The 12,036-nt window shown below is 43.6% G+C and overlaps 1 protein-coding gene and 1 long non-coding RNA gene across 8 annotated transcripts in view; one reads left to right on the top strand and one right to left on the bottom strand.

Annotated features, from left to right (window-relative positions):
- The first annotated feature begins 3 nt into the window (after positions 1 to 3).
- On the top strand, positions 4 to 10,814 carry LOC132520033 (uncharacterized). Its single transcript, XR_009540414.1, has 3 exons — positions 4 to 63; positions 449 to 574; positions 8,256 to 10,814. It is a non-coding gene; the product is annotated as an uncharacterized LOC132520033 (long non-coding RNA).
- JADE1 (jade family PHD finger 1) overlaps positions 1,889 to 12,036 on the bottom strand; it is a 195,737-nt gene continuing 185,589 nt past the window's right edge. For 6 of the 7 annotated variants that reach the window (XM_060148709.1, XM_060148708.1, XM_060148714.1 and 3 more), the window contains 3 exons: positions 9,249 to 9,366; positions 5,016 to 5,799; positions 1,889 to 2,731 (listed from right to left, as the gene is read on the bottom strand). In XM_060148709.1, coding sequence (XP_060004692.1) covers positions 2,530 to 2,731; positions 5,016 to 5,799; positions 9,249 to 9,366 — 1,104 coding nt within the window. In that variant the 3' untranslated portion in view covers positions 1,889 to 2,529. Of the gene's footprint in view, positions 5,800 to 9,248; positions 9,367 to 12,036 lie in introns of all 7 variants that reach the window. The other variant, XM_060148713.1, reaches the window with a different exon arrangement.

Genomic DNA, 12,036 nt, shown 5'->3' with positions numbered 1-12,036 from the left:
GCAAGACCGCAGCTAACTGGGAGCAGTGATTGATTTCAGCAAGACTTGAACCAAGGAAACCAGGTAAGAGGCTGCTGTGATAATCCAGGCAAGAAATGAGGAGGCTTGAACACTGTATGGCAAGCGGTAGTGGGATTAAGAGAAGCAAAAGTTGCTGAAGAGATATTACGTATAATACATAGATCTAGATCAGCATTTGGCTACAGGAGTTGAAGAAATAAGAACAGGTTCCAGGCTTGGATGGCATTCTCTTAAGGCAGGACATAGAAAAGGATGAGTTCCAAAATCCCAAGCACCTGCATACATCAAAGAGGACACGCCCAACAAGCAGTCCACCAGAACTCAGGAAAAGCTAGATTGCAGCAGCATCAAACTTAGCAGCACAGGGAATGGTCAAAGTCAAGGAAGTAGATAACAGATTTGCTTTTACCCTCTTTTTCAATCAAAGGTCTATTCTGCCCCGGACTGGAGCACGTCATCTAAGGCAGTTCTGAGCACTGAAGGGAAATCATATTGAAGATTTCAACCTTGAAGTTAATCGCGAAGTTTGCTGCAGACGGCGAATGTTTCAAAGGTAGAAACCATTTTCTAAGTGATCTGGCTAAAAACACATACACGAGTCCCTGGTGCCACGTTTCCCATCACATGTTGCAGAACTGCCAGCAATAGGCCCTATCCTCTGGCTCCTGGGGACTTAATTTCCCTAGAGAACTATCGTGGTTATTCAACTTCAGACCTTGTAGGAAGAATCACAGTTATTTCTCTCTGGGGTCTTACTCAGAGCAAGCTATGTGGAAGTGAATAGTCACTAAGGAGGAACAAGGAGAAATAAACAAGCTTTTAGCCAAATGTATGAACAACTCATGTTTTAAAAAACTGGCCAAATTTTTACAAAAATTGTAAATTAGGGACGCTGTACCGCTACCCTGTTGTGACTCCTGTACGTTGTAATCTACATGAGAATATGTAACCCTCCCGGCTTTTGCTGTTCCCAGCACAAAGGTGCATTTCATTATATGCTAATGCCTGCATGTAGGGGTTGAGTAAAGCCTGCTTCAGGCAGGGAGAACACCAAACTAGAAATTAGAACTAGGGCCTTGGCCCGGTCCCGCCAATGCCTAATGCTATGATCTTGGACATGTCTTCTCTGTAGAATAGAGATACCTCTTCTTTGCCCTAATGTTCCAGAATTCTGTGATCAAAAGAATGCATTTAATGAAACTGCGCCCTTTGAAAATTATTTTTTAAGAGTCTTATAAGCACAGTCTCCCTGTCATTCAGAAATAACATTTTTTTTGCCTCAGAAGGCTTATCAGTCAACATTATGTTGAAGAAGTCAATGTCTTGTTCCTAATCATAAGAATAATAGCCAAACATTTACCAAATGCCTACTACGTGCTTTCTATGAGATGCTCTATGAGCTTGCTTTAAATAGCACAGCAACCCCAGGAAGATAGTAGGATGTCACTGTCCTTTCACAGAAGGGAAACTTGAGGCTTATAAAGGTTAGGTGACTTGGCAAAGGTCACACGGCTGGTGAACTGTACTTCAGCCTCTAAACCCAGGTGTCTCCAACCCTAACGTGTAAGTTGCTTCAACTGGTTGTTTTCAGCTCTAAAACTGTATTCTGGAAAGAACTCCAGGTGGGGAACACTAAAATCAAACCATTATCATATATCAGTGTCTCACCATCAAAGTTGAGCCAGAAAGCAGCCTAGTGAATCTGTGCTCTTCCACAGTCTTGGTCATGTTCCCTGCAGTTTGCGTTCCTGATCTAAGCTGTGAGACTGTCGACATGTACCATCATGTGAGACATCACATACATATGCAGCTAAGTCATATACATCTAAATATTTAGCAAAACCAGATTTCAAGACACTCTAAAATGTACTGCAAAATGTACAGCATTTATTCACATACAGACAAAAAGGCACAAATTCTACTAAATAGTTCAACAAAAAAATACAGCTGTCCTCAACTAGTTTTATAAATACTTTCAAAAAGGGGGTAGAAATAAATACAGGATTGGGCCATGTAATATAAAATAGTCATCTCTACATATACTTTGTTTAATTCTGATTTTTAACTCTTCATGCACCTTTTTTTTTTTCAACTTTAGCTGAATGGACACCAAGCTAGGCACATAGTGAAAAATCCTCTGTACAAGGTTACAAATGTAATGACAAGTTTGTCCATTTCAAAATAATTAAGATTTGTACACAACACATATAACCCTTCATTTAGATTTTGTGTTTATAACCTAACAAATGACATTCCAGGCAACTTTACAAAAGTTTAACTAGCCTACATTTTGACATAATACATTGATCATAATCAAAGATATTTCTTGGTCAGGATGCACAAGGAAAGATAGGTAAAGCTTTAAAAAAAAAAAAAAAGAAAGAAAAAGAAGGAGGAGAAGGAGAAAAGAAGGCAAATGGTTCCGTACTCAGAGTGCAGGTGGGCAGGTTCGGCTGGCTGGTTGGCGCTCATGCGGCCACGTACAGAGTTCCCAGCAGGACATGAAACTCACCCACTCACAGAGCTATCCTTACACTGTGCCAGAGAAGCTGAGCTCTGTACCATTTGCATTTCAAAGCAGGAATTAAAAGTGTGGGCTTTTTGTTTTTGGGTGTTTAGTTCTTGTGTGGGTTTTTTTTTTTTATTTTTATTTTTTGTTTTGTTTTGTTTTTGGTTCAGCATAACTTGGAACGTTTGAAAGCTTTTCAACCTAAATGTGGGGAAAAAACAGGTAAGGCATTATTTTTGCACAAAACTAGCATTCCTAATAGTGCAAATGAATCTGGTACCTCTTATAATGGTGAGAGGTCATACGCTTACTAGAATTAATTTAGATTTTCTTTTTATGGCTTGACAAATTATCCCTCTATATATTCTACTCTCACCCAGAGCTGTTGCTGTGGTCAAAAGATAACTGTAAATCGAGTCCACCTTCTCCTGTATCCAGCAAAAGGTTTTTTGCTCATATGCAAAAAAAAAAAAAAAAGAGAGATTTTTAAATTATGCCGAGTTAATGTACAACTTGGATTCATAAGAAACTTCTAGTATCTGTAGCAACAGTTTATCTGGACAACAGTCTTTGAAAAATGAGCCCCATAGCTCAAAAATAGTCAATCTAAAAACCTGGGTCATTCTTTCCCCTCCCCTGAATTAGCTACTAAAATGTATTCGAAAAGTTAAGACTTGTTTTGAAAATGTCATACATACAATGGGGATGTATCAGATCTACTATTTGATCATCTGATAAAACTTGCATAGCAAGATGGAATTCAATAAGCCTTTTTCCTTGTTGACAATCGTCCGGAAGACTTGAAAGGTAACTACAGAACTCAAAGCATTACTCATTAAGTATCAGAATGTCCCTGCCACATGGAAACAAATGTATAAATGAATCAGGAATCTGAATACTGATATTAACAAACTAAAGGATAATTTAGGGGAAGTTGGGCTTGTTCCAAGTGCCCATAACTCTAAATCTCATTGCTACTTAAACTTTCCTTAAGTTTGATTCACAACTACATTGAATTCCAAAAAAAAATTAACAGGACCTTAACACTATCCACTGTCTTAATACATAATGCACTGCAGCGAGTGCAGAAACAGAACATTGTACTCAAATTTAATGCTAAATTTATTATTGCTGATAACTTACTAGTTATTGCCGTTTGCAATTAGAAAGTCCAAGTTACGAACTAGAGCTTAGAACTCTGACTCCAGAAAACCTATTACACTTCAATCTCTTTCCTGTATAACCTTGGTCAATCAATGGTAAGAGGTTATCGCAACTTATTGCCTTTCTATTTTTTTTTAAATATAACCTATTTTGCTTTTTTTTTGTTTCGTTTTTCTTGTTTTTTTTTTTTTTTTTTTTTTAAAGGAATCTGTTCATGTTGGAAGGCCGGATTCCCCAACATATGCACTAGTGGTCGGCTCTGGGAAATATGAGTCACCAGAGTCTGGAAGTTCATCATCACTTGAACTTGAATAGCCATTATATTGTTGGAAGCCAGATGGCCAGTTTTTGCCAATGGCCAGCGAAAGCCCAAGCTGGCCCAAAAGGCAGTGGTTAGGGAAGAGAAAGGTCAAAAGGACTGGTAAAGACGGGACCTCAACTGCCCTTTCTCACAGATGGAACTTTGTAATGGCTTCACCCTCCACCAGCCCTATATCCACAACACATTCAAGGGCTTCCGGCAGCAGGGCCTTGCTTACATTTACCCTAAATCTCCAAGCTCCAGCGGCTCTACCCTGTCCCTTCAGATCTTCCAGTAATGACTTTTAAATTTTCTCTTCCCTCATCTGCTATATTTACACATGAATTCCCTAGAGTTACTGAAGCTTCAGAGCTACTGCCCGTATACTATAATGCAACAAAAACAGCCTTGTGGGCCAAAGTATAAATATGATTTCAAGATCCACCACAGTCCTAGAAAATAAGTTTTATGGGCCATTAAATGGTACGTGAGCGTTTCTCAAGAACCATATCCGATTCTGTATATTCAGGTAACCAAGAGTTTGTGCTTTGGGAAGAATACAGAGGGCAGTAAAAACTCATGAGGCTTATTTAAAAGCCTTGCCCTCTTTAGAAACTTAATTCATCCATTCTTATTTTAGTGTTTAATTCAGCCTCTAGTCTTAGCAGTGTCTTACGGTTACAATCTAACTCTTGTGTTTCCTCAACAAGTTGCAAATAACACACTTCTTCTCACAACAATGATTTATAAATGACTCAAAAAAAAAGATTCAATCTGAATTGCAAGTAAATGTGTTTGTGCAGCTCAGGAGTGACGGGTTTCTGCTCGTCCCCCGTGTCTGAACTCTCGCCTACCCCGTGACAAGCCCGTGGTGCTCCCAAGCCATCTCTGCTTCATCAAGAGGCCAAAATGCTTCTCCTGATAATGTCTGTCCTCCTGTTAATGGTGCTGCTGGCATGTATACATTTCTTTTCTGATGCCTCGCTCTCTGAGTCACTCATCTCTACATCAGGGACGTACCCGTCATTCTCGTTGTCAGATTTCAACTTGCTCTTTGCCCTCTCCTTGGCTGGAACTCGGCCTAAGCCCAAATAGGGGTAGTCTGAGTGCTGGTGGCAGGCCCCCTCGTGGGCCTCTCCCTGCTGCTGCCGTTCCCCCTTCTTTGGAATCCGGAATCCTCCCCAGTTCTTCACTGGGCTGGCAGGTGTTGTAGGCACTTTGACTGCAGTCTGGTTATAGTTTACTTTGATTAGGGAGCCGTTGCACTTGGGCACCATCTCTTTCCTCGTGCCGGGTGCTGACTGCCCCACTCCAGGGGAGGTGGCAGCTCTTGTGTTGTCCACGTGCCTCTGGGACACGTCTGTGGACCTGAGAGGCTTGTGACTCTGTCTGAAAGGTCTGTCCTTCAAGTCTCCCTTACCAAGATCACAATGAAAACGATGGTCTCTTCTGCTCCCGTGGTCTGGCACCACCACACCGTTTTTCTGTTGTGCTGATATGAGACGTGCTTCTGCAAAGGTCTTTTCAAAACTCAAAAAGCTCTCTGGGACCACCATCCCCTCCCTTCTGCTGCCCAGGTCTGGCTGCTTTAGCAGGGTTTTGCCTTCACTCCCAGCACTGTTCTGCAATGGATCTCGCTTATGGGGCTTTTTCATCGAGTGAACCAAGGAAGTACCCATTTGCTTCCTGAAGAATGCAGAATGCCACTTCAAGTCCTCTATCTTGGGGGCATCGGGGCCCACAGAAGGGCTGTTAAACAGAAGCATGTTTTCCAGTGACGAGGAGGAAGAAGAAGGCGGCGCACCTACGAACACAAAAACCACACGTCAAGGAAAGCTACAGCAGAGGCAAATCCAGAACAATAAAATTCCAGACCCTCAGCAGGGCCTTCCCACCCAGCAGTCAAACACACAGCCACCCACTTCGTAAAAGTTCGGTTTTTATAGTAAAGGTATTACCTGCCGTGAAATCTGAATACTCAATATCCTCTATTTTCTAAAACAGCTTAAGTTCATGTACTTTTTCATGAAACAATGTCTTTTCAAGGAATACATTTTCCGTCAAACAAAATAACTGATCTGATTTTCAAATGGGATTCACTGCGGAATCCGTCTGCGGTGAGGCAAGCACTGCTTCCACCCGGTCTCAGAGCAGCGCCTGCCAAGAGCTGCCACCTGCCACGCCTACAGACGGGGGTGGGGGGGTGGGGGTGGGGGGTGAGGGTGGGGGGGCTGGGGGGACTGGGGCTTTTAAGGTTCTTTCTCCAAATTATCTACACCCTCACAGGGCTACATGGCTATGATGAGGATAAATACACGTCAATTGTGAAATGAATAAAGGAAGGTGTTTGAAATCATTCTTGACACAGCGTACATCTGTTTACTCTCATATGTAAAACCCATTTGTGGAATTAAACTGAACTGCCATCCAACACAAGGATAAGTTAAATTGGTGTTTTTCAAACATTTCTGAGGCAAATCACAGTAAGAACTAAGTTTCACGATGTGACCCAGTAAAGCTCACTTTTCCTGCAATCACATTAGCCTCATGGCCTGATAGGCACTGTGACAGTTTCTGTTCTATTTCACTTGTTTTAATGCTAGTGATGACCTGCTAAATTCATCTCACGACCCGGTAATAAACTGTAACCCTCAGTTTGAAAACGACAGGGTGAATTCGTAACATACTAGAGTTCATCCGAAGGACCACGTTCCTGCAAGAGCCTCCAGGGCGCCTACAAAGAGCAGTTTTCATGTTTCCTGAGTTATGAACCACCAGGAAAACAAGGTTCCCCCCCCAGAGTAGCAGGCAGGAGCCCATGTGAGAGTTTAACTGCTGAGCGGAAACGGACACTGCATGTAAACAGAACAGAGCTAGCAACTCTAAACGTAAACTTATCATGACCGTAGGGGAGGGTGTTTACAATCTGCTGGTTTAGAAATGGCTGCTTTCTCAATAATCAAACTCAGGGTCAACCGTCACGCCACACGTATTCTTTCTTTTATGCAGTCACCTAATGTGGGAAAATAGGAAGGTAAGAGGGGCTATTTTCCAAGCTCTGATTTCTCTCCTGACTTGGGATCCGTGTCTCTGAAGGGCCTCTGACTCTCATAAGTATCGTCTCCACTGAGGACACTCATCCAGCAGAAGGGCCCTGCCCAGTCTCGGAACCACGGGACAGTTTAAACCGTGGGGCCATCTCTGCCTCCCTCGGAATCATCTCTCTTACAAGGTAGATAGATCTGTGTGAGGCACGAACGACACAACTGAAAGTCTCAAACTGGAAGGAGAAAAAAGGCATCCCAAGGGGTTTCCACTTCATTCCCTGGGGCAGTTCACAGGAAGATTACCACTGCTTCCAACCCGTCATACCTAGTGTGGGTCATTCCTCAGAGGGTGGCGAGGACCCCTTTTCCTGTTCTGGAACAGCAGTAGGACTTCTGAACGTAGATCTGCATTACATCTGTTACACAAAACACTTCCTAACCTTGTTAAGAAGCTCAACCACTTACCAAAAAACCTCAGCCGCGAAATACAAGGGGGGGAAAAAAAAAACTGCCTGCAATAACCATGAAAAACGACTCAAGTGAAATCAGATGAAAACGTTCTTTACAGCTTATTTTCATAGGTAATCACTCATTACGTAAGGACTTTTAACAAGAGTCACAGAAAGCCCTCCACTGGCAAAGCTCCACAGACACAACCTGCACTAATGATCCTGGGCGGCAGCAGCTCGGCCTCTGCAGCTGGAGGCCGGGTGATCCGCACCAGACAGCCTTGGGGTGGGGGTGGGGGGCTGCTGTTTACACAAGGACACACCACGGGCAAGGGAGAAAACAGGTCCCCTATTTTATCTGCATTCAAGTAGGAATAATGAAGAGACAGAAGTTCACCTTAAAGAATCTGAGTCAAACTGCTTGTACTTGCGATACCCTAACTCAGAAAAATCTATTTTAAAAGTTTGACAGCTCTAAAGTCTAGCTGACGATAGAACACTTGATATATCTGGGAAATATTTACTCTTGGGAAGGAAATTACCTAGGATGATATTATTAATACGTTAATGCTATCAGAACAATGTAACACACGTCAAGAATATCATTTAAAACTCCCCAAGCTCTTTCCTCTCTTCTTTGTTCGGCTGACCAGTTTGCCTCTAGTCACACACATCCAGTTAGTTTTAGGTAAACCCAGAATGTGGATTTCAACATAATAGGTTATAACAACTTCTTTGTTGTATCTGTGTTTCCTAATCTACAGAGACGAAAAGCCGCAGAAGCAGAAGGAGAGTAAGCCGGTGGACTCTGCACGAAAGGCAAGCAGTGCAGACACTGCTGCTCCAACTTCAAAGGGCAGCAGACACGAGGTCCCCTAAGACCCGCCTGCTCGTGGGTCATGGTTCTGCCCGATCCGCACTCGACAGACTCTTCCTCCTCTGAAATCCTTATAACGCCTGCTTTCTGGGGCTTCTGATCACGGAACGCTAGGGCGGAAAAGCACTTCAGAGGGCAGGATTCTGGACCAAACCTCTTACAGACCAACAGAGTCCCGGAGAGGTTAAACAACTTGCCCTCCTATGCACTTGATCTCAAAGTCTTCTCCGGAGGTGTTCTCCGGAGGTGGGGGAAGTCCATGTCTTAGTTTTCTTTTTCTCTTTGCCAGAGCAGTGCAACATAGGCAGCACTAAATAAATATGTTGTGCTGAATCTCGAAAGTATTCAAAACTCCAACTACACCAAAATAATCCACTGTGAATGCTGCATCAACATGGATATGTGCCTTAAGTACACAGTCTTAAGATATATTTACCATATGTTACAGGTAGATCCAAAGGCTAGATAATTATAAACCTTTCTAGGTATCCCCAGGATACTTTACATTTATCAAGTGCCTTGCAATATGTAAGTTACTCTTTTCGAGTCTCACAGTTGTTCCCAGGAGGTAGCTGGAGATCTCATCCTCACGTTACATGTGAGGAAACGAGGGAGACTTGGAAAACTTAAGACTTGCTTGTGTTGAGCCTTTAAGTAGCCAATATAGGATTTGACCCACACATGAGGCCCAGTTCATAGCCCTCTCCTCTAGACCATGGCGCCTCGAATGCCTAAAGATTTTCTTCAACAACAAAAGCCTTTGCTTCTTTGATTCTTCTACAGTAGAAAAGAAAATTAAAGAAACTAGCATTTTTTTCCCTTAACAGAGGGCTTACAAACCCCTGCCCTATTGTTTGACCTACCGGGGCTTAATGCATACCTGAAACTCTTTCTTGCTCCAAAAGCTTAGTGTAAAGATTGAATATCTGTTCCTGGACTTTGCACACAGATCGTTTAATCTTTTCCCTGCGGGTCACCATGTAAGTGAGGTTCCGAACCTAGAACGTAGAGAATAAAGATTCTAAGTAAGCAATACATTATAACAGGACTTTGGTGTTTTTTTGTTTTTTTCCTCTTTACCTGAGAAAAATTTGTCCTACTAGGTCCTTGAGTGACTTTTGATATCCAAATGTACTTTAAACATTTTAGCTAATCTCTAAGCCTCCCTTTGGGGGTGCTAACAAGTATTCTGCATATACCCCTCAAGGTGGGTAGCAGCACAAAAGAGGCTGCCAGAGGAGGTCCTGCCCCTGCACCACACCTGGCCACAGGCTCCTCCTGGCGAAGAGACAGACGCCCATCGGTGTCCAAGTCCAAACATGCCAGCTCTTGCCACAGGACTCTGCTTATCACCCCTTCAGTATCCTCTTCCCATGAATTCTATCGTCAGAGGCTTCAGAGCAGTTCAGAAGCCACCTCTGCTGCACTTTATTAAGCATCTTCTGAAGATGGAACTAGATAGCATTAGGGTCAAGGGCCATCAGAGGGAGAAGCCCCTCACAAACAATGTCCCCACACAGGGCTCACTAGAAGGCCAAGTAGTCACCAGGAATCCAAGTAAACTTCTTTTGTTGACACTGAACTCTCTGAATTACCTTGGAACTTACAGGCCGCTGTGTTCCTACAGCGTGTGAACACCTAGGGAACATCCTTCTTGCTTTGCCATTGACTTGCTAGCTCAGCCTCCCAAGGCCAGCTTTCTGTATCACCACCTGAAAAACTGAAACTGCCCTCTTCTCGATTCATCGGTCAGTAACCGAGAAGACCCCAGCACTAGGAGCTCCGCTTTGCATCTGATGTGCGACCACTGGGGAACTGCATGCAGATGCTCATTCACCAGTAGTAAGCAATCAACACTTAAATTTGTTCCCCATTTTCAAAGCCACCTGTGATCAGCCAATACAGAATCAAATTTTAATGACTTAATCAATAAACCCCCTTACATCTCTCAGTCCTAAAACCTACTGGTAAGACCTGATTAGACGGCATGGGCCTGAAAACACAAACGTCAAATGCAACACAGCAGATAACACAATTAATAAACCTTTCTTCAGGAAGATGTGGACAAGACCACCCCAGTAAGCTCAGTGGCAAGACTGAAAACAGGGACTGCGTATCCCCATCAGCTCCTACACCAAAGGTATGACTGCACTCTCCTAACGCTTGGGCTATCCCTTCTCCTGCCACCTTCCCCCAAGATCACTAACCTTTTGGCAGCGAGAGTGGCAACAAGCGACACACACAGCCCTGCATTTTGGCTTATGTACAGATACGCCACCCCTAAAGAACCCTAACAATTCCAGCTGTTCTTCCCCAGCTGTGTTCAAGGCAGCCTCCTTTCCAAGAGGACACAAGGCATTAAGAGGAACAGGTCAGCTGGCTTTCACATTTGCATTGCTCACGTTGTAAGTGGTATAATTTCCTGGCCTAAAGCAGGACCACCAAGTCAGGCTTCTCTTGATCCTAACCTATTCACTATCTGTTTAGGATCTTCCTAACACTTCTTGATAAAAATAAAAATTATCTTAAAGAACTGAGAATAAAATCACTCTTCCTGTCTCAAAGTAAATCTTACTTCAGTGTCATTCACCCTGGTTAAAGCACATTCTTTCTCTGACAGCCACACACCCTCAGGCCAGGAAGTAGGTGTCCTTTATGAGAATTCTGAACAGTTTGGGGATGGAGGTAGCTAATTAGGCAACCCTCTTTGATAAATATTGCTCCACCCAGGGGAGATTAAGAGTAGAAGGTCAAAAAGAGGAAGAGGCCGAACCTAGATCCTTATCACAGGCTCAAAACAACTGGAAAACATACAGAACGGTTTTTACATTAAGACAGGGAATCCAACTTGTGGAAATAGGAAATGGAAACAAACTCTCTGACATCCTAGGAGTGGACAAGGTTACTCTCCTATTCAAGTCAGAGGTACAAAAGAGATACATCGTTTTTTACTTAAAATTGTCAATGGAAAGAGCAGAGCCAGAGAACCTGAACTTCGTATTATTACTCAAATTTAATTTTGGTGTCTTCACTTCCCCCAGGAAAGATTTCCACCCTGGCTGTTAAGTGGGAAATTCTCCATTTCCATTCCCCATGATTTCTGATACGAGACATCTAGCTGTGACCCCAAGAAGCAAAGGTCGGGGTTTTCAATTGGAGCAAATCAGCCCCTGAATAAACCAGGCCGGCTGACCACATTAGTATAGTGAGTGCCCTAAACCTTACCTCTCTCATGCACAGAACACCCTGAAGGGCAACTTCCGTAAGCAGCCCCTGTATGTAGAGCTGAACTGAGGCTCTGTCCTCAACACACACCCTGCTTGGCCCTTCCTGTACACTGCTAGACTGCTAGACCTAACCTCCCGCCCACCCCCGACCCCCCGCTTCATCTTCTCCCAATTGCCCGCGAGGTGGTAGGCAAAACCACCAGCCCTCGGCTGCCACCCTCATACCACGTTAAACCCAAGAGTCAGGCTTTCCCCAAAAGCAGTGGTTCCCAAACAAACACGTAGGGGCCCTAAAACACAGAATGCTGGCCTCCCCACCCCACCGTTTCTGGAGTCAGAGGTGGGATCCAAAAACCTGCAGGTCACGTTGCTGCTGGTTGAGGACCACGTGCTGAGAACCACTGCCCTCAGGAACTCGATAAGGACCTCAAGTTTTCCTGA

This window comes from Lagenorhynchus albirostris, chromosome 4 (assembly GCF_949774975.1).
Source record: "Lagenorhynchus albirostris chromosome 4, mLagAlb1.1, whole genome shotgun sequence".
Taxonomy (NCBI): domain Eukaryota; kingdom Metazoa; phylum Chordata; class Mammalia; order Artiodactyla; family Delphinidae; genus Lagenorhynchus; species Lagenorhynchus albirostris.
The sequence above is the reverse complement of the archived record's forward strand: the minus strand, read 5'-3'. Positions and strand labels throughout refer to the sequence as shown.